A 22,993-nucleotide genomic window follows, 5' to 3' on the forward strand; every position below is an offset into this window, starting at 1 on the left:
TGGTGAGGGAAGACACACAGAGCGACGGAGACAGAGACAGAGACAGAGACAGGACAGGAAAACGAAAGGAAGGGACTAGCACAGAGGTAGTGAAACGATGGTATAATACGGAGGCACAGAATATCACTACAGTGAATCTTCAATCCTGACCGTCCGTTTCATAACCGCGATCCAATTAGTACTATTTTCGCGGTAGAATAACAGGGGTGGTCAGTCACGTGCGATTTTGTGATTTGATTGACAAATTGGCTGCTTCCATTAATGTGGTTGTTGTTATCGTATTTACTAGGGAGTGTCACAATCTCATTAGTGAATCGCTCTTCAGAGACCTATAAATATATTTATAGTTTGATACAATTATTGGACATAGGTATTTATATCACAATAAAGAACAAGAGAAATGCTATTTTATTTTATTTTATTTTATTTTGGTATTTTTTTGTCCATCTTTTGTTTGACACGTGTATTTTGGTTGGAATTTTATAGATTTTAGACAAAAAGATGATAGGTGTTCAAACCTACTGCTAATCGCTAACTATTTTAGTAGGTGATTATAAAATTTTTTTAATTATTTAAGGCGGTTAAAATTAGCAGTTTTAAGAGTAGAGGAAAGCGATTAATAATCGTTAACCGTTTACCCTTTTATATATATATATATATATATATATATATAACATCCAAAACGACGTCATTTAAGCCGTGTATGATTGAATGTATGTGAAATATAATGCGGTGTGTGATATTTTGGGCCAAACCTTATTCAAAAATATTGTCTGACCCCAAAAAAAAAAAGCATGCTCTTTTTATCTTTTTTGGAATACTTTGACCCAAAACGTTTAATAAGCTCAAAAAATAGGCCCTGATGGCCCAAAACACTTAAAAAGCCAATATAAATAGGCGGTTATAAAACTACCGGTTATTGATTTAAATAACCGCTAACCGCTAGTTATTGATTTGAATAACTACTAACCGCCTAAGCAGTTGCGGTTATTAAAAATCGTTATTCTTTTAGTATAATTATAAATCCTTGCATATTATATCAGATAATGTCCAAACATAAATTTCATTAAAAAAATATGATAATATTTCGATCCGTATTTATTAACATAATGGAAGATTATCAACATCATTTTCTTTTTCTTTTCTTTTTTTTTTTAAAAAAGAAAAAAGGATGCTAAATTAGTTTCTGTAGATTAACCTTAGAGCATCTCTAGCAAAAGTATGCAAAATAGCTACTGAAAAAAATACAATTTTTTACTTTATTTACTCATTTTTTTCATACATACTCCAACAAATTATCTATTATATTATCTATTTTCTTTAAATATTATTTTATGTGAAAATGAGTGTGAAAGAAAGAAGAAGAGAGAAAAAGTTAAACGAGAGAAGGGAGACAAAAATATTATAATCGAGTAAAACTTTGTCGTTTTAAAATGAGCTTATAAATCATTGTGGCGTGTCTTTAAAATAAAATGATCTCTCTATATAAAGATGTGAATAAAGTAAAAATTTGTAAGCATTTGATACCCTCCAATCATAAGCTGATACATGTCAAAAGTTATAAAAAATAATAATAATAAATTCACATTGTGGATTTCAAACATTTAATCATTTTATTACAAACCAAAGTAGAATTAAAAAAAAAAAAAAAGAAAAAGAAAAAAGATAGACCATGATGTAGAAGATAATTTATTCAGAGGAGCTGCACCCAACTCGATCACGGGAGTCTCAGGACTAAAAGTCAATAGTTTTATTTATTTATTTATTTATTTTTAGTAAGTTAGGTTTGATGTTGATAAGTATCACGGAATTACAATTAAAGTTCTCTTCCTCTTCCTTTTGTCAAATTATAATTATTATTTATTTTTTAAAAAAGAGAAAACAAACGACACCAAACAAAAATTTTCACAAACGGAGCCCGGACCTTATGTAAAAGTTGTCTTATTTTATTTATATATAAGATCAATTATGGTTCAATAATTGAGATAAAATAAAAACTAATTAAGTGAGTTGAGGTCGTTGTCCATCCACGTATACAAGTGATTTCGAATCTTGCTATGATCAAAAAAACTTGTGGTCAGGTTGGAAGACAAGCCATGTTTGAAAGCAACATATAATTATACGAAATATGTTAGCAGCACTTGGAATCTACGCTAAGATCTTGAAAAGAATTTGTAGGAATTATCCTTAATTTGCAATTTTTTTAAATGAATTTTAGGGTGCGTTTGATATTACGATTTTATAAACAAAATATACAGTTTTAAACAAAATCGCAAAAAAATAAATCATTTCAAATTACATTTTCAAAAAATTGCAATTTAAAAAAAAAAAATCTGTATTTTCAAATCAAAGACATATATATTTTTTTTAAAACGTAGTTTTTTAAACGATAAACTGCGATTTTGCTAAATACTTAATTGCGTTTTAAAAAATCACATTTTCAAACTGCATATTTTAAAATCACACTTTTTGAAATCATAAATCCAAACGGACCCTTAATTAATTAAGTCTTAATTAACAAGCATATATTATACATCAGAAACAAACAATATAAAGAACAAAATAAACAAAAGAGAACGTGGACTTGATCTGGCTGGAGTTTTTGCTAGCCCCCCATGTGATTAAGCATGGACCCTGCGTGTGTGAGTGTGCCTTTTATTGTTTATTCACTCTATACGTTGCTTAGTTTCATCTTTCTATAGTCTCTCGTGCAGGTTTTTTCTTAATGAATAATAAATTTATTAAAAAACAAAAAACTAAACTTCAAAGAGAAATATTGTTGTATATATATAGAGTACTAAATGGAACAATGTTGCATCAATATTAATGTGCTTGCATTACATCTAATTATCATGGCCATTAATCTTTGTCCACATGCATCCTACTATTTTATTTTTATTAGGGTTGGGGTCGGTAAGTTAAGTTATAACCCATCTTTTTTCCGACTAAATAAAAGAGAAATTATATATACTAGACAAGTATCTCAGTCTATCCAAGCGACATTAGTTTTGGTGGATAGAATGTGCATACTTGTCTAGTATATAGTATTTTTCAAACAAAAAATATACCATAATATATATAGTCAATGATAGCACTCGACACGTGCAAATTTATGCTAAACACAGCACGGGCGCACATGAAGAATTCTATTTACCCCTTTTAAGCTCTACTTAATGTGGAGATATAAAACTAAAAAAATATTAGGTTTCGATCTAATTATTTTTTCCTAAAATTTGGTTTCTAAATGATGTATCACTATTATTTTATTTAATATAGACGTAAAGTGATGGGACGGTAATTAATTATTTGAGAATTAAACAAAAAAAAAGGGAAATCTAACTTTTCTTTATAGAACTCAAATTTACACAAGAATTAACATGATGCACTCCATGTGGTGGATGCATGAAACATGTAGGTACTCAATCATTTGACTTGAACTCCATGTTATGATTATCACACATGTTTTTTGAGCAACTGGAGCAACTGGTGCAACAAATGAAATGAACATACAATGAAAGAACATATAAAGCAACAAAAAGAAAAAGAAGTGAAGGACATTACTCATTAGGGAGGTTGAGATCCATTATTGATAGGGACAACAAAAACCAAAGTTGATTTTGAAGAAATTTCCAAGAGCTGGTGACAAGTTTTATTTCTTGAGACTTGATTTATGACTCCAGGCTTTTGAGATTATCACAGCATAGGTTTTTCACTTGATTTGAGAGATGGAGAGCATTAGGGGTAAAACCTCCATGCATGAATGACTTTTTTTCCTTTGAGACATATGGTGTCCAGGGCAATTGATGCGAACAAAAGAAATGGTTTGTTTTGAGATGTGTGTATATTATTTAATAGACTATTGTGCGACTATTATATAACTGTGATAATGTAATAGTAAAAAAGCAACATTTAGATTAGCAATATATTATAAAAAAACAAATTCAAAAGTTGATTTTTACTATCACGTTTTCCCAATTACATGACAATTATATAAGAATTTGAGAATAATTTCTATAAGGTCTTGATACAAACTAAGACCTTTGTGCCATCCAATAAATGCATAACAAATTAGCGTGAAACACTTTAACAAAAATGAGCAAAAACACCTTAGTTTTATTCATCAAGACCTCATATGCGTTAATATAAGAGATCTCGAGAATAAACTTTTCATATTCATCATACTTATATGGCTATACCCACCACCAACCACTAGATTTCAGTGCCGGCCAGCCCAGAGACCACTTTGGAGACGATGCCAACCAGCCCAGACCGCGCTGGAGACGATGCCGACCAGAGTAGACCACATTGACAAGCCTAGACACCGCTCGTAGTTTTTTTTTTTTTTTGCAATATGCTTTGCTCTTGGTAAGAGAGAGAGAGAGAGATATATATTACCCGCGTGGAGGAGTGTCGTTGGCAGCGTCGTGGTTGCTTGGCATCGTGGCCGATGGAGGACGGAGGAAGGTTTAGGTAGATAAATAGGAAAAATGAGAAATAAGTTTTTTTGGCTTTTTACTTTTAAATGAGTAATATGAATATAAAAATCATATGTTTTTGCTTATTTTGCTTAAAGTGTTCCACGTTGAATTGTCAAGCGCTCATTGAATGGCACAAATGTCTTGATTTGAGTGAAGACCTCTATTCAAAAAAATGTTAGAAGAGAGACCAATTGTGGCTATTCTAGCCGAGCGTGACTATTATAGTACCAACCCATGTAAGACTGTTTAGGGGGGATTTAAACGGCAGAAACCGCATAAGCACTCTCAAGACTAGCTGAGCTATAGCTTAATTGCCTACTCCACTAAGACATGAATAGAAACCAAAATGGTTTATACTAATCAAGCATGAAGATTCTCCGTTGTGAAAATTTGAATCTACATTCTAATACTTACTTTACATTCTAGTGCTTACTTTACTTTACCACTTGAGGATTTCATTCGGGAATTGAATAGGGCTGTTAAGTGAGCGAAGCGTCTCGCGAGCAAGCTCGGGCTCGGCTCGTGCTCGACTCGAATATTAAATGAAGCACTTCATGAACACAAATCCTGGCTCGAATATTAAACGAAGCAAGCTCGACTCAACTCGGCTAAGCTCGTGAACAGCTCGTATAAGCTCGAGTGTGTGTATATATATGTAAACTAAGTAATAGATAATTAATTATAAATCTCATAATTATTAAAACCTTAAAATTGCATTTATATTTAAGCGTTAGAGAATGAAAAATTCTAGACCTTTCGTAATGAAAAAGAGAGAGAGCAATCATTAAAAAAACCTCGATTCAATTAGAGAAGATCCAAACGAAAGGAAGAAGAATCAAGTAGAAACTATTGAGGGAGATTGCGAAAGGCATAAACTATCGATGAATCAAATAGACCTAAACACTATCACTACATGTCTGGTGAGTGATAGTGAAAGAGTAGAAAATGAGAGTTCAGGTGGAAGATCCGTTGTGACTGGTGAGGGAGATTGAGAGAGACGTTAAAAAAATATTTTTTTGTAGGGGGCGTTGTCCCAATGCAGTCTGAATGCAACCTGTTAACTTGTCCCACATTGTTAAGAAAACATCAATCTCCAAGTTTGCTTATCTATAAAAGGATGCATATTCTCTCTCTTTGAAACCAAATGCCTTGCTGTATTAACTCAGGCTTCATACTTGATTAGCCAGGTTAAGCAAATACTCATATGCAAACTAACTTCTTAAGCCATTTAAGAGTACATGAAGTTAAAAAAAAAAAATTTAAAACAAAAACATTAAATATAAGAGCCAGCTCGCGACTCGACTTATTATTAGCTCGAGCTCGATTTTTTTGGCTCACTCTTGAGCTCGACTCGAGCTCGAGCTCGAGTAAAATTTAAACGAGCCAAGCTTGAACAAGGGAAGCTCGCTCAAGCTCGGCTCGTTTACACCCCTAGAATTGAACCACCCCTTTGGGTAAGCCCTTATTCGCTAATGAAAACCGATGCATAGTTGTGACCGTAGATGAGCCAAGCCCAAAACAGTCAGAGTGTTCTGCTTCACATCATAAGGCCGTCTTTCTCTACTACACAGGGTTTTAATTAGGGTTTTTCTTTAGTTCCAATTCTCGGTTTTTGATTAGGAATTTTGATTTGAAACTGGGCCTTTACGAAATCGCAATTCTTAGCTCACAATTCTCTTGGTACGAACCCTCTATTTTATATTACTATAATTAAGATTTCTTCTCTACAAAGTTTAGGGTTATTAATTCTTATTCTTATTAAGATTCGGTTTATTTTCTAATATAAGTGCCCTAGGCTAATCATCCAATAACAATTTCAATCCATTGCTATAAGCAATCTGTGGAGGCTCATATCTTTTTTGTTTTTTCTTTCAATTCTCTCTGATTTTAATTGATATCCGTGGAATTACTGTATCTTTGATTTCCAGAGTTTCTTAAGGAGGGTGAAGGAGGAGTAGCAATGGGTGTACAGAGAAAGGGTGCAAATAGGGTTGCCGAGGACCCCGAGGAACTGACACGCGTACCCTTGCAGGCCATCCTCTTGGCTGATAGCTTCGCCACCAAGTTCCGTCCCATCACCCTAGAACGCCCCAAAGTAATCTCTTTCTCTCTCTCGATTTTGTGTATCTTTGTACGTACGTACATACATATATGATGTTGGTATCTATGTTTTATTTATTTATTTTTGATAAGTAATAATGATATATAAAATGCGCAAAGGGGCGCAACCTACATACACGAAAAGTATAAACAGAGAGCGCCTACGAGGGAGATAAATGAAAAAGAAAGTCAGAGAAACTAATCACTAAAGGAACTAGCCAAGCGGCCGTCTAAGAGTAAAGAGTAAAGAAGAAAAGAGGAGTCAATTCCTTTATAGTCCTAGTGGAATTTTCAAAACATCTGGTATTTTTTTCATTCCATATACACCATATAAGGCACAGAGAGATCATCTTCCACACAACCGCGCTTCGAGATCGTCCTCCCGACCACCAGCTATCGAACAAGTCCCTCACCCTGCAAGGCATGACCTAATGCAATCCAAACCGATTAAAAATCGTATGCCAAAGAGCACTTGTGAGCTCACAGTGGAGAAGAAGATGATCGACTGACTCTTCGGTCTTCTTGCACATACAACACCATTCCACTACCATTAGGTTCCTCTTACGCAGAGTATCGTGAGTCAAAATTTTGCCTAGGGCCGTGGTCCACCTAAAAATGCCGCTCGCAGAGGCACCTTAGTACGCCAGATGCTCTTCCAAGGAAACACCTCATGATTAGAATTGGATAAGGCCTTGAAGAGCGACTTAACCTCAAACTTGCCCTTCTTGGACGAAGACCAGCAAATACGATCTACATTGCCTATGTTGGTATCTATGTTTTATACGAATAAATGTATGAACGCACGCATGTGTGCATAGATATAGGTGCATATGAATCTATGTGGGATGTTGAATTATGCTATTCATGTACATTGCTTGGAATATTTGTATTCTTCATAAATTTTCCTTGGAGGCTAATTTAACGTGATTACGAAGAGAGAAAATTCGGTTGAAAATTGTTTTAAGATGAAGTTTGTGTATTCATTTGATAACTTTGGCTTCTTTGTGCCCCGTTTGTTGCTTATAGGTGACGAAGAAGAAAAGGGGTTGGGGGCTTTTGGATTTTAATCTTTTTTCTTTTGCTATTTCATGCTTGAATGGGATAGTTCTTTGTTTAACTGAGCTATGTGATAAAAAAAATATAAGATGTATTGTTCAAGTATTTGTCCCTCCATTTTCGCTGCTATAGGAGGTTCACTTATTAACTTCTTTATTTTCTTGCACAAGAATGCGTAGACAAGAATATATTAGACAAAATATGAAATAAAAATACATTCTTAAAATTTGGATGTTTTTGATGACCGCCTGTGTTACTTGCATATTGAGATGTTTCAATATTTAGTGATACTTTTTTTTAAAAAAAAATTTTAATTTTTAATTTTTAATAAAAAGAAATTCTTTGGGAATTTGTATATAAACAATGCCATGGGCTTGTACGGAGGCCAAACTTGTGAATTCGTATGTCTTGCAAAAAGATTTTTTTGTTCTTTTGATACCAATTCTTGCACTTATGTAAGCTTTTTGGTGTTGAAGGTATTATTACCGTTAGTAAATGTCCCGATGATAAATTACACCTTAGCATGGCTTGAATCTGCTGGTGTTGAAGAGGTTATTGTCTTTTGCTGTGCTCATTCCAAGCAAGTGATTGATTATTTGAAGAGTTCTGAGTGGTTTTCTCATCCAAACTTCTCGGTCACAACGATAGAGTCCCACAATTCTATCAGTGCTGGTGATGCTTTGCGTGTAATTTATGAGCGTAATGTGGTATGTCCATGTCTCAATTTCCCATCTTATATTTCTGTCTTTATGAGAAGTTGGAATGTCCTTTGTTCCAATCAGTTTTAATTATTTGTTCTTAATGAATGGAGTTCCACCTATGCTTGCATTTAGAACTTGCTGTTTCATAGTGTAACGAAGTTATCATCTTCTGTGGCTTTTGAAGATAAATGGAGATTTCGTCCTTATTAGCGGAGATACTGTGAGCAACATGTCACTTACACAGGTGCTTAAAGAACATAAGGAGAGAAAGAAGAAAGATAGTAATGCTGTAATGACCATGGTTATTAGACGGTCAAAGCCTTCTCCAATTACTCGCCAATCTCGACTTGGTACTGATGAGCTGTTTATGGCAATAGATCCTAATACTAAGCAGCTTTTATATTATGAGGACAAGGCAGACTATTCAAAAGGGGTGATATGTCTTGATAAGTTGCTGCTCACTGATAATCCATCAATTTCTTTACACAACGATGCACAGGTTTATTTCTTGAATCTTTCCCCCAAAATCTTTTAGTTTTATTTTCACAGTACCTTATAAAAATAAGATTTATTTTCAGCTTTCGTAGTAATCTATTAGTGGTAAATTCCTCCTCCCTGTGGCTTTTGTTTTGGTCTTCAAACTAGTGCTAATTTGTCTTCTTACAATAGCTGTTTCTCTAAGAAGTTATTTTTATCATGACAATGACCAAAATTTATTGTAGAGTGATGAAGGAAATGAAACACTGCAGTGGCTTTACTCAATTCGATAATAAGGAAATTGCTTGAGTTTTGATTCGCTTTGATAGCCAATATTACTTGACATTATAATGCTTGCCTGTTACAATTTTCTAAGAAGGTATTTAAAGTGTTTCTTTGTCCTTATATAGTGATGGTATTCATGTCTTGCGGTTGTCTCAGTCCAAGATTTTCTGAAATCGCTGAGGCAGTGAATGTGCATGGGCTGCTTCTTGTACTTTAAAGGACCCATTCTCGCTTATGTCTCACCACCTCCCTAACCCTTTTCTTTGGGCACTGTTGTTGAGGGTTGGATGGTTGCTTTTAGTGCTGTGTGTGTGTGCCAAGCATAAGAAGGCACTATAATATTGTTACTGGCTAAATCTGCATTTACACTCCATGCTGTGGCTGCTTCAGTTTGTTGTCAGTAGATTCATTGGCATTCTATCTGAAATTATTATTAGTTTTCTCTTCATTTATATGTCTCTTCTCTAAGGAGACCTGTGATACAAATTTATGCTAAATTATTAATTTATTCTCTGTAGGATTGCTATATTGACATCTGCTCGCCAGAAGTGCTTAGCCTTTTTACTGACAATTTTGATTATCAACATCTACGACGCCATTTTGTCAAGGCCTTGCTTGTTGATGATGTATGTGTAACTCATTATACATCTCTTCTGTAAGCTAAATTTAGTTACTTTCATGTGCAAATAATCTGCTGGTACGCTGACAAGCCCCCTCTTCTACACATTTACATATGCGTGTTGCAAAGACACAGACATAATAAGATGATGGATCTCCCTGCCAACTGATGTCTCCCTGTATTAGTTTCTAAGTATGTTTTCAAAGTGTAAATTGAACCTTATTTGATTAGAAGACGTAGATAGAAATTTTATTAAATATCTCAGCATTTGTCACAAGCTTGTGTAGATATCTTTGATAGAAGGGTGGTTAACAGAATGGATGTGTTCTACATTCCTTCTTTGCATCCAATGAAAAAAATACATACACTCTTTTATGCATGCATGACTATAGATGTCGTTTCATTAATTGAGTAAAAAAGTTTTCCTTAGCAGAATCATAAATTTTCATTTTTTTGCAATGTTTAAGCGTCTCAGATTTTTTTCATTATTATTTTTTTCTTAGTATCTAGTTATGTTATTAAGACATCTCTTTCCATTTTGGCACATTTAAAAGAAGTCAAAACATTTAGTATGCTCATTTACAATGAATAACATTTTATTGGCTTATATTTGCTTCCCTCTTGTTAATAGTATGTTCGATAATTAGACATTTTCTGTTGGTTTTGGTGTTTTTCATTTCACACTTCTAAGATATCCATATTTTTCTATCAGATTATGGGCTACAAAATCTTCACTCATGAAATTCACTCAAGTTATGCGGCTAGAATTGATAACTTCCGAAGCTATGACACCATTAGTAAGGACATAATCCAGAGGTGGACATACCCATTTGTGCCAGATGTTAAGTTCTTTGGGAACTCTGCCACCAAACTTGAAAGACAGGGAATGTATCGAGCATCGGGTAATGATCAAAGATCTAATTGGTCAATAATCTATGTAGTTGGTTACAAGTGTTACATATTCTGTTGTACTTTCTCCATTAAACACGATTTAATAAACTTTGGGGTTTTGTTTTTTTTTGTTTTTTGTTTTTTAATTTTTTTTTATACCAGAAGTAGTGCAATCTCGTTCTGCAGAAATTGGTCCTTTTACTGTTATTGGAAATGGTACCAAGATTGAGAGCAACACTAAGATTTCAAATTCAGTTGTTGGGGAAGGTTGTACTATAGGATCAAATGTTTCAATAGAAGGTTCCTATATATGGGATAATGTCATTATTGAAGATGACTGTAAGATAATGCATGCAATAGTATGTGATGGAGTGGTTATGAAGTCAGGAGCAGTTTTGGAACCTGGCGTGGTTTTATCTTTTAAGGTATGTGTCTCTATATCTCTGCTATACCTTGTTTGAATTGCTAAATTATTATTCTCTTGCTTTCTGTGTACTTAGGGGCTTCTTACGCTTTTTAATAAAACTTCAATTACTTATCAAAAAAATTATTATTCTTCTCCAGTTCATCTTACTGTTGGGTTGGTTCCCAAACTACATGGCAACAAGATGTTTACTGATTACAAGTCCATATGTTAGAATAAAATTTTTATTGTGAGGGAATAAATTCATTGGAAACGGATATAGTGATATTGTTATGGGATTGGAAATCTTCTTGATTGACAGCATATTTGTATGAATGTAGAATTTCATATGTGCATTTTTCTAGTTTCTCAGGTTTTTTGAATTTTTGTTCAGATTAGAGGTTCTCTTGTATGCTTTTTGTGTATTAGGGTTGCACCCCTTTGCGCTAATAATAATGAAATTACTTGTCAAAAAAAGTGCAATGTAATCAAGACTGTTGATCTACTTATAGGGTTCTGACATTGGGTATCCACTGATATGGAATGATTGGTAGAGATGTTCTTGGTTATGAAATTAAGCTGAAGACTCTTAAGCTCTAATTTTTTGTTAAGCTTCTGCTTTCTTCTTCTATACATTGAGTTAAATATTACCTTGATCGCTAAGAATGTGGCTATGTGTTTTTATCCTTCTTCATACATTTTCGTTGTTAAGTCCTTGTTGCAAGAAAGCTAATTTAAGGTGGGCACTTTCTCCGGAAGAAAGGAGGGTACTCAAGACTATGATATACAGTAAACATATATAAAGAAGCGAACAAGCAAAACTTAAGGACATCTGCTTTTGGGGCGCACATGACTCCAAAGTGGTGCCACCCCTTTTTAGCTGAAAAATCCACCTGATCGGTCAATTTTGAATCAACTTAATTAATTAAATTTCCTATCTGCTTCATTAAGTTTTGGTATATATTATTTGTGTCTTTTCAAATTCATCTTTCTTTTTTGAAAAATAATAATTGCAAGGTACAAATATTGAAAGTTATGATCCTTTTGTGATTTATGACTATATGTAGTTTGTATGGTGTTTTGAAATTTCTTATCCTCCAGGTTGTAATAGGGCAACAGTTTGTTGTTCCTTCATACTCAAAGGTATCATTGCATCCACAACCAATTAAGCAGGATAGTGATGAGGAGCTGGAGTATGCTGACGATAGCAGCGGGGTTGTTGAAATTTTATGTAACTTCTACTGCATCCCATCTTTTTCCTACTTTTCTGGCTTGTCTAGTTAAGTTACAGTTAGATTAATTGTTTTTGCAAAGCGTATAGCCTTGATCTAACCATGATATGGGCAGGAGATCAAGGTTACTGATAATAATTCTTAGATAATATAAACCTCTTAAGCTTCCTTAAAGTGGGGGTGCCTTGAAGTGATGAGGAATTAAGAATTTGTATGGAAAGAACAAAATTTTTGGCGGGGTTCCCATATACATATCTATGTGTGTGAACCTTATTTATTGACGCATACATAATAGTAATCACTAACCCCAAGGGGTTGGCCCAAGTGGTGAAGACATTGGTCTTGAGGGTTTGCTCCGTTCAAGTTCTAAGGTTCAACCCCTCATGAGTGCAAACAGTCCCTTGGGACCACACCCCCTGGTGAAAAGTTAGCGATTTAACCAGTTCCGTGTAGGGAAACTTCTGAGGGTGCAGTGCACGAGATTGAGGTTGACTCTGCAGGGGTGGGTCCGAAGGGCCCTGCCTTGGAGAGGTTCCTCGACATAAAAAAAGAAGAATAAGTAATCACTGTTCAAATATAAGTAAAGATATCAATCATTTTACTTCATTAATTTAAGCAAAATTTGAAAGCTATCCACCTTCATATTTTGTAGGTTTTTGAATGATTCGGATTTGTAAAACATCTCACCATTGAAAGCGAAAATGGGTGAGATCCCATTAAACTTTATAGGGCGCCGCCCTATCAAAGTTTATCTATGCATGTTTACACACATATAAATATATTTGTGCGTGTTTGTATGAATTGTGTTTTCCAAAGACTGAAGTATTAGAGCTATACTTATTTCTTTGCTGCTAACAAATTGCAAATGGAGTTTTAGACATCATATGTGTTTTGGTAGATGAGGCCAGAGTGTCTTTATACTGATGCTTTCTTAGCTGTGTTGTTTAATGCCTTACAATTCTTCTGCCTTATACTAGTTGTTGACAGTTAAGATGTATATAACTTTTTGAAGTGCTGTTGTGCGTTATTATAAGTTTTTTTATATGCAGCAATCACAAGTACATTGGAAGGGTCAAAAGAGGCGATGACATCCCAATTATTGGAGAAACAAAGTTGGCCTACTTATGAGGTTAGCTGGCATTTTCTTTTGGTATATGCTCAGGATACACTAACCTGATAGAGTTAAATGTCCAGGCTTATTTCCGTCACATATGTGGCAGATTTTTCAGTAACTGGCAAACAAAAAAACTGGTAATGAACATTTATTTCTTCTTCTTCTTCTTCTTCTTCTTTTTTGGGTTTATTTTTGGTTATAAAATAAAACTGGGAAGAAAGAAAGAACAAATCAATGTTTGAGATCATTAACTAATATGTCATGACTCTCATACCAGTTACTATTATTGATCACCTTGGTACAGGTGGGGTTGGATATGTTTGGTCAGTATGTGAAGGAAGCCATGAAGAAGAATGGAGACATTCAATTGCACCAATTCCTGCAGATAAGCTTGCCGAGGCAATGCAAACTACTGACGATGATCTGGTGTTGTTAACCCATGATGGCAGTGTTCTCCCAACTGCGGGAGAGTTGAAACCTGACTATAATGATTCAGATGATGATGTCAATGAGGATTCCAGAGGTGACTCCTTTGAGACGGAGGTGATAAAAAAATAATGTCAAACCAGAAATGATGATGTTAGTGGATACACATTTACAGAGAATGAACATTTATTCAGCCATTATCATTTGCAGGCTGAAGCAACTTTTCTACGGGCTGTGCATGAAAATATTGAAGAAGGCTCTGCAATCTTAGAACTGAACACATTGCGGTATGTTATTTTTTTTTGTATTTACACTTTAAACTGCTTCAATTCACTCCGTTGTTTGCGTAATTGTGCCTCTACTATTGTGTTTCATTATATTTAATTTTTCTTTTCCTATTTCTGTTTTTTTTTTTTTTAGTCACATACCTAGTAGCTCTTGAACCCACAGCCTTAACCTCCTTCCTGTTCCTTCATGGGGGAGAGGAGCCATTTGAGCTATGGCTCATTGGACAAAGACTTTTTGGACAAATATTATGTATCTGGAAAAAATGGAATATGCATTTGAATATTTAATTTTTGATGCCAAAAATGATGACATACTTTAATGATGTTTGTAACCTGCCTACAAAGTTTCTTTGACTTGGTTTGGTTTAATTACTAGCTTATATATTCCTAAGTACTCCACAAACTATTCACTCCCCTTCCTCTCCTCTTCTTGTCCATTTTCTTATCCATTTGGTGAGTTTCACACTTGGTACTTTGAAAAGAAGTGTTTGTATTACTGTGTTGCAATGTTCAAGGTTATAAAGGAATGAGTAATGCTAGAAGGATGACTAGAGTCCTTATTGTGTCCTGCCAAATTTGATTTGGCTTTTAAAATTATTAATAGATCAAAATCTAATAATAATCATTGAATTCAATGGTGATTGTAAAAGCCACATTACATTTAGGAGGATACATAATCTTCCTTCTAGCATTACTCTAAAGGAATTGGTAATCGACTCAGACGGTGTTGATAAGTATAATGTAAAAGGCAGATTTGAGAATTATGCTCAGAAACCACAGATGAGCAGCCAAAGAGTAGGCCTACAAATGTTGCATCACCCAGTTAGAGAATAGAGGAATAAGATCAATCCCATCAATTACTGTCTGGTTTGTATAACATTAAATAAAGTAGTATGGAACCTATGGTTGGAGGTCTTTGTCCTTGTGTTCAACACAGTTTAGCACTGTACTGTGTGGCTTAGCAGTTGATATGGAAAAGAGGTGTGACAACACAATTCAGTACTGTACTGTGTGGCGTAGCAATTGATATAGAAAAGGGGTGATCGGAAGTTACAAGAGAAACACCAAAAGAAAACAACTTAGGATATTTGATTTTTTTTTAAAAAAAGATTAGAAAGAGAGACTACTAGTACTCTATCCCACTCATGAAGAGATCTGAGAAATGAAAGCTTCAAGTCTTTGAGAGTTGTTTTGTGGTGTGGGAAGAATGCTCTAAAGGAAGCCTTTTCAGATTTATATGGTATTGCTTGTGCAAGGGATGCTTCAGTAGCGCCGCACTTGGAGTTTTCTGGTGGCTTGAATGAGTGTAACATAAGCTTTCCTAGATCAGTTCATGATCGGGTGGGCCTCGTTCTTCAATTTGTTGTACTTAGGTGAGATATGGTGAAGACAAGCTTTGGTGGTCCTCTCCAGAAAAGGGTTGTTCGTTGTTAGCTCATTCTACAGTGTCCTTGCTTGTAATGATGGCACTCCTTTTCCTTAGAAGAGTATTTGGCGGACCAAGGTTCCTTTGAGAGCAACCTTTTTTGCTTGGTTGGTGGCCACAGGAAATATCCCTACTATGGACAACCTTAGGAAGCGGCTTGTCATTGTGGTCGATAGGTGTTGTTCGTATAAGAGGAATGGGGAGTTCGTAGACCATCTTCTCCTCCATTGTGAGGTTGCTTGCACCTTATGTCTTTTTTAGTTGTTTTGTGCTAGCTTGGGTGATGCATAGTAGAGTAGTTGACTTGTTTGCTTGTTGGTGGATTGGTGGTAGCACTCTGGGTGTTGCTGTGTGAAAGATGATGCCTTCTTGCCTCTTGTGGTGTCTTTGGAGGGAAAGACTTGACAAAATTTTTGAGGAGCGTGATAGGACGTTAGCAGAGCTTGAGTCATTTTTCTTTTTTACTCTTTAATCTTGGACATCTACATTTGTAGCTTCTTGGGTACTTAGTTTTCATGATTTTCTTGTTCTTTTTTCTCCGTCTAACTAGATGTTTCTCTTGTATATTCCATGTGTACCTAAGTAGCGCTTTTCGCTTTTAATGATATTTCGATTACTTATAAAAAAATGTATTAAAGCTTTCTATAAAAGTTAGAAGTTAAAGCTTATTTAGAGCTTTCACCTCTCAATAAGTTACAATTTAAAATTCAAAAGAAAATCAGTGTTTGCTTCCCAAAGAATGCACAAATCAATTAATGAGTGTAAGAAATAGTTTTAAGCAAGTTTCTGCTAAACTTGACATCATTGAAAGTGATTATTTTTTTAACCTCTAAATGTCCACATGATGCAAAGGGCTCATGGTAATGAGTCTTCTTTTCCAACTCGCAAAAACTTCTATCACAGTCCGAGGCATCAGCCAATACACTTCAATAAGATAAGGCAAACAAACACAATTCTTTTAGTACAATGCAATGTAAGAGGAGATGATCTACCTTCTCACTATTATTCTTACACATGCAGCATCTACTCACCCCTTTTTTCCAAGTTATCAACTGTCAGTATTTTACCCAAAGCAGGTGTTTATCCAAAGAATGCTGCTTTTGTCGGTACCTAGACACACCAAATACTTTTCGGAGGAAATTCAATGGCTAAACCCCATTATGAGTCTCATAATCATGAATCTTCCATTCTTAGAAAGTCTCCAAAACATTTTATCTTCCACTTCAACAAATGGAATATAATACATTAGCTCCAAGAAAATGTCAACTGATTCAAGCACCCAATCTTGTGAAGATCTCAGAAATCTAATATGCCAATGTTGATCTCCTTCACCAGTTATTCCAATCTCTAAAATCTTCTGTTGGCAAAACCCTAGCTGAAGAAATAAGTATTATACACAGCTTTTGGAATTTGTCCTACATCAGCATTGCAAACCCTTCCCCATTTCCATCCAAATGCAGACTTTATATGATTCTTCTGCATTTTTTTCTCTAGGCTATGTTTGGATGTATTTACTGGGATAATGCTTTTATATATATTCAGTTGGTATGAGGTTTAGCCGAGTTAAGTATAGAATGCTTTGTTCTGTGTGGATTAGTTGCTTATCATATAACTTTTTTGGCCATTTATTTAACAGGATGTCATGCACGAAGTCATGTGCAGACGCTGCTGGAGTTATATTTTATTCAATGATGAAATTGTCATTAGAAACTCCACATAGCTCACCTAGTAAGTTTTTCTATGTTTTCTTGTTTTGATATACATTCAGGTAGAGGATTCTCATTTCTTATTTGATTTCAAATAAAAGCTCTTTATGCTCGAAAGTGATAGTGGCTTTTTGAATTTTGTTGAATATGTCTAAATTAGATTAAGAGCTTGTTTGGGATTGCGTTTGAGAAATAGAGCTTTTAAGTCAAAAAACGTTTTTTTGGCAAAAGTTGTTTATTCGTGTTGCATACCATAACTACTTATGTAGTCTGCTCTCTCTCTCTCTCTCTCTCTCTCTCTATGTGTGTGTGAAGAGAGTGAGTTATGTTTATGGATGACTGAACACCTAATTATAATTTATAGATCCTCATTCATCAATAGTTTATATATTGAGAAATCTTTAGAGTAATCCTATTATATTATAAGAACTGAAAGGCGTTATCATCTTACTGTGTACTTTTAAAAATATTCTTCTGTTAAAAATTAAGGCCCTTTACATATCTCGATCCTTAGTTGTGCCCCCTTTATTTTGGCCCGAAATAAGTTGTTAAAAGTATCAACACTGAAGAAAACTGTGTCTGTTTTTCTGTACTTTTGAGGGACTTGGGATTGGTGAGGATTTGGATTGGGGTTTGCTCTGTCCAGGGCCGGCTAGGATAAGGTTGATACACATCAACTGAACTTGTCATGGTTTCAGTCCTGTTTCAATGATAGCATATCTTGTTTGTACATTACTTCCTAATGCTATCATATCTTTCTGTGTAACAGATTTCATTTATGTATGAAAAATTATTTTCCTTGCCTTTTGATCTATGGAATAAACAATTTGGTTCTTCTTAATCTACTTTTCAGGTGAATTGTTTAATAATGCCATGAATGTAATTACACAATGGCAAAAACTTCTGAAGTCTTTCCTGACTGACATTGATGACCAGGTCTGTTTATAATAATCCTTTTAGATAATTGTTGCCGTTTCTTTGACCAGTAAAGTTTTCAATGTCTGCTTGTGCTACTACTGAACTTGGTGTTTTGTAATGAGTCCTTCCTTTTATTCTCCTTTTAAGATCGCTAGTTTTGAATTAAATTAGGTGATTTCAAATCATATTCTTGTCCTATGTCAATTCATAAGAAAAGAGGAAAGACTAATTTATAGAAATTTAGACTCCCGATTTAGTTTTTGTGCTAGGCGTCTGGTAGGAGGATTTTATCTCAACCATTTTCAGACTATGCATCTACTAAATTTAAGCGGTGTGCATGGTGCTGCCCATCACTTTGTTATATGTATCACGCAATAGAACAATCTTTATTGAGTTTCTATTTCTTCCCTGTTTTTTCTTTTTTCTTTTTTAATTTTTCCCCTTTATAGAGGGATTCTAGGAATATCTCAAAAAAAAATTCCTTCCAGTAATTCTTTTGTCCTTATCTCCAATCAAATAAAGTGTTGGCATTGCACCAGCATTTACCTGAGTGCCAATTACATTTTACATCTTTAAATTATTTATGTAGATTTTAAGTTCGTAATGCAGTAATTTCTCACCAAGGGAACTTGAATGCTGATCTTACATATCAGAGTCATGTGTCATTGCAGTTGAGTTTTAGATATGTTTACACAAGGAATATGATTAACTTGGTTCTAGAATGTAATTAGATATTGTGCACCCAGTTCCTTTGGTTTTGGTGGTTACCAAAATAAGTCTCGTTATTTCATAGTCAATTCCGTTTAATAAATTTTTCTTGAATACTTTGCAGATTGAAGTAATACTAAAGTTTGAAGAAATGTGTTTGGAATCTGCCATGGAGTTCTCCCCATTGTTCTCACAGGTATATTTATCTTTATACTTTATAATGTAGATCTCATCAGAAGAGAATGAGATGTGCACTCCGCTTCAATATATAATGTTTCCCTATGATGATATTTTGGTTCACACGACACACATTTTGTGCTTGTTCTTGCATCTTGAAGATGACATCACATCAATATAGTTCAAGGAAGTTTTAGAAAAAATTCATCGATATTGCCCTCTATAATATCTATTGACAATGCGGTTGATCAATATATATATATATATACTCTCTCTCTCTCTTGGCCAATAAACTCTCCCTCTCTCTTCCTCTAGCGGCGGCGCGTCCCGCTATAGTCTTGGTTTTTGGTTCGTGAGATACGGTTGGTTAGCTTGAGATGGAATGTCATTTTACGGTGGAAGCTAAATCCTTTTCTCTCTTGGTGAAAACAGGCAAGTCAAGGATTCGTTTGGAGGAAAGAAGGAAAAGTTTCGGTGGTTCTTGTTCTTTGGGGATTCGGTGCTCTAATTGGTTGTTGGACATAGTGGAGGAGGCGTTGTTGTATCAGGGGAAGGAGGATTTTGTTAAATCTTTCCGTGAGGAGGTGGAGGTTTTGATGGTTCGTAAGGGTAGCAATAAGGCTGGCCGTTTCTTAGAGGCGGCTGTTTTTGCTGAGGGGGGCCAAAAAGGAGTTATCTGGCTCCCTGAGGGCCGTGGAGGATGGGGTTGGCGTCAATTCGTGGTTGAGTTACGGCATTTGCTAGTGCTCATCGTCGCAAAGGATCGGCCACTGGTCTCTAGAGTTATCTCTGGCGGTGGTGATATTTTGTCTACTCGTTCTTATGTGGCAATGCTCTTCGCGGCTCCTGGTGGTTTGAAGCTGTTGTCCGTGAATCACTTAGATCTGGTTCCGGTGGCAGGTTGTTCTGAGTTGGTGAATGGTGGTGAGGAGGCGAGATCACCAGTAAATTGTTTCGAGTTTGAGTATGGTGCGCCGACTCAAAAGAAGAAGGCTGGGTAGGAGATTTTCTCAGGGAGGCGGCGCTCCAGTGTTGAAAACGATGAAGCTTCTGCGCTTGTTGAAGAGGGTTCTCGAAACTATTAGGGCTAATGACATGGATCGGGTCCTTTCTACTAGGCTGAGCCTAAAGCCCAAATCATTTCGTGGTTTAAAGATGAGGGCTGGGCCTAAGGTATCGCTCAAGAAGGTTAGGCCCCTTTTTTTGGGTCCGGATTTAGAGCCCTTATTTGGGTCTTTGTTGGGTCTTGTTTCTCTCTTGGGAGATGAGGTAGTTTCAGGTCATGCAATGGGTCTTGGGGATGCATCTACGGAGAGGGTGTCGGCGGTGGTACAAGGTGATCTACTCAAGTGCATGGAGCCTGTCTCTGAGTCACCGGTGTTAACTCCGCTGCTTTCAGTGGTCTCTGATGGCTTCTCCGACGAACACAGTGAAGGTCTTCTCTTTGCGGTGGAGTGTCTGACTAGTCTTCAACCTTTGGTAAGTATGGACCCAAATAAGATGGAGGCTGCGGTGGTTTCTGTATCTCCGGCGGTGGAGGAAGCTCCTAGCAAGGCTGATAGGAAATCTTCTCCTGCGAAGGGCTTGCTCTGGTGCGGGTTTTTTGGGCCAAGAACCATTTCCTCATCTCCGCCTAAGGTGAAGGAGGCATCCTCGTCAACATTGGTTGCCAAGGAAGATTCTTCTGCTTCTCAGAAGATGGGTCCTCTGATAGCAAGGTTACAGGCCCTTCATACCGTCTCAAAGATAGTTTCTCCAGAGTTCTTTGGTGGTTTTTCCTTAGGGGCGGCTGAGCTGGGTATGAGACTTAGCCTCTCTCATCCTGTTATTTCGGAGGGTGGAGCACCTATTTATACTTTTATTTTCAAGTCACAACAGGGGTATTCTCGGAGAGTGAAGAACAATATAGGTGCGCAGCTGAATAAGAAGTTGATGGTCGAGGCTCTGGCAGCCACTCTATTGATGGGGGTGGAGGGCTATTCCGAGGAGGTGCTCAATGTGATGGGAGTTGCTCCCACTATGGGGTTGTCTTTTGGGGATGACGAGAAAAGACTTAAAGGATCTTTTTTCAGTCATTGAAGAGGTTCGGTATCGTGAAGATGGGGTTTTTGCCTCAAATACTAATGTGAAGAGGGAGCTTAAAAATTTGGAATGCTTCATTAACTTTGAGGCTAGAGGTAGTGGCTACAGTAGGGGCAAAGTCGCAAAGGTAGGGTGACGACTGCCTTGTGAGTTTAGGGTTTTTTTGGGGTTTCAGGGTTCTGTATGCAGGCTTAGGGTTTTTTTGGGTATTAGGGCTCTTTTATTGGGGTCATTTTGTTTGTGGGCTAACGTTGGTTTTTCTGTGTACTTAGGGGCGCTTTACGCTTTTTGATTTATACAGCTTTACTTATAAAAAAGAAAAAAAAGAATGAATGTAGGAGAAACCACAATGTGCTCATCAAACTGCTGCTACTATTGTCTTGGCCAGCAGCTCATGCAATGGATGAAGAGTAGTACTGCCACTGGCAAATTAAAAACCAACTTTCTAAACATGAAGATTATTTGCATCTTGAACATTAGTGGGCTATGAGACGATTGTGTAATCAGGCAGCAGGAGTGGCTGCCTGTTTTGCAGCCAATTTTTGTCTTTTCCTTGGTGTTCTCTTTCTATTTTCCTTGCTTCGGAGCCAAAAGCTGAAGATGGCTTTGGAAAGTTATGATGTTGGCCCTTATTTGGTCTACTTCAGCGTGATCTACTTTGAGAGCCATCTTCTGGTTGGTTTCATGAATTTAGATGGTTTATTTCTTGGAAACCTGGGCCAACTTGGTGTTGGGGTAGGTTTCATGTGAAACCTTAAGGATCTATTCCTTCTTTCCACTTTCCAACTTTTTGGTGAAGTTACCATAAATAAAGTGGAGATTGGTAATGGAAGGAGGCAGGGTTTCTGTAATGGTGGAGGATGATTGTGAAAATGTTGTCAATTGGACTGAAGTCGTTGGAACTTTTCTTATCTACTCAGAAAGGCTATTGACCTTTCTAGCTCTGTAGTTGTTTAACTTTGTGAATTGGTTGGCTAAAGGGAACTGGATTCTTGGCCAAAATAGGTGCCATGTGATTAGAAATTATGGAGATTGTTTGCATTCTTAGTTCTTTTTGCTTTTGTCTTGCTTTGATCGTATTTTGTGTTGTTTGCTGCTGATTCAAGTCATTGTTATGTTCTTTTACAGATACTGTGGCTTCTGTATGACAAAGAAATTATACAAGAAGATGCTATTCTAAAGTGGGATGATGAGAAAAAAGACGCTGATGATTTGGATAAAGTTTTTGTTAAGAAGTCGGAAGAATTCATTAAAGTAAGTATTACTATTCATCGTTCTCCTTTCCTCTTTTCTAAAGGAAAAAGAAATCAATTAGTTGTTCTTGCAGCGTGGCCATCATTTATGCGCTGGATTGTTCAACTTTTCAGGAATAAAACTTAAGATTGATGAATCATGCCTCTCTTAGACTTCACCTGATTTGTTTGTTGTATCATAATATTTTGCATCTTCTTCATATGTGTGTTTTCTGGTTGCAGTGGTTGAGAGAGGCACCTGAAGAAGAAGACGAAGAAGTCGGAGAAGATTAGGGAGGAGTTGATTTGTAGATCTAATTTGGTGGGGGGTTGAGATATCCTTTCATAAATATCAAATTGATGTATCATCTTTCAGGGGTGTTGTATTGTGGAGCGGGGATAAGGGTTCTGTCCATGGTCTTTGAATTTGAAGGAGCCAGCCAATATCTACTCTAGGAATAGAGGGAACCCAGAAACCTGAACTTTTAATCTAACATTTAATGTGATTTTGAATGAAAATGAAAGGTTTGAGAAAGTAAATTCTCAAATTTGTTACTCGGGTTGTCTGTTTGTTCTGCAGAAAAATCACCTCTGGAACTCTAATATTCTGTGTTTTCTGGTGTTGGGTTAAATTGTCGGCAAAAAATAATCTTCAGGTAATGGAAAATAATCCCC

The 22,993-nt window shown here is 36.0% G+C and overlaps 1 protein-coding gene across 2 annotated transcripts; it reads left to right on the forward strand.

Annotated features, from left to right (window-relative positions):
* Nucleotides 1–5,952: 5,952 nt before the first annotated feature.
* On the forward strand, nt 5,953–22,873 carry LOC132168709 (uncharacterized). 2 transcript variants are annotated; one of them, XM_059579730.1, is made up of 16 exons: nt 5,964–6,158; nt 6,407–6,573; nt 8,111–8,341; nt 8,520–8,834; nt 9,616–9,723; nt 10,429–10,618; nt 10,770–11,032; nt 12,112–12,241; nt 13,292–13,371; nt 13,651–13,899; nt 13,993–14,069; nt 17,132–17,223; nt 18,055–18,137; nt 18,952–19,023; nt 22,215–22,340; nt 22,562–22,873. In XM_059579730.1, exons 2-16 carry the CDS (start codon nt 6,439–6,441, stop codon nt 22,610–22,612), a joined length of 2,202 nt encoding a protein of 733 aa, XP_059435713.1. In that variant the 5' UTR covers nt 5,964–6,158; nt 6,407–6,438; the 3' UTR covers nt 22,613–22,873. The 2 variants fall into 2 exon arrangements, with proteins under 2 accessions (XP_059435714.1, XP_059435713.1); XM_059579731.1 differs by lacking the exons at nt 17,132–17,223; nt 18,952–19,023; nt 22,215–22,340; nt 22,562–22,873 and having other exon boundaries at nt 5,953–6,158.
* Nucleotides 22,874–22,993: the final 120 nt, after the last annotated feature.

Source organism: Corylus avellana, chromosome ca2, assembly GCF_901000735.1.
Source record: "Corylus avellana chromosome ca2, CavTom2PMs-1.0".
In the NCBI taxonomy this organism is placed as follows: Eukaryota; Viridiplantae; Streptophyta; class Magnoliopsida; order Fagales; family Betulaceae; genus Corylus; species Corylus avellana.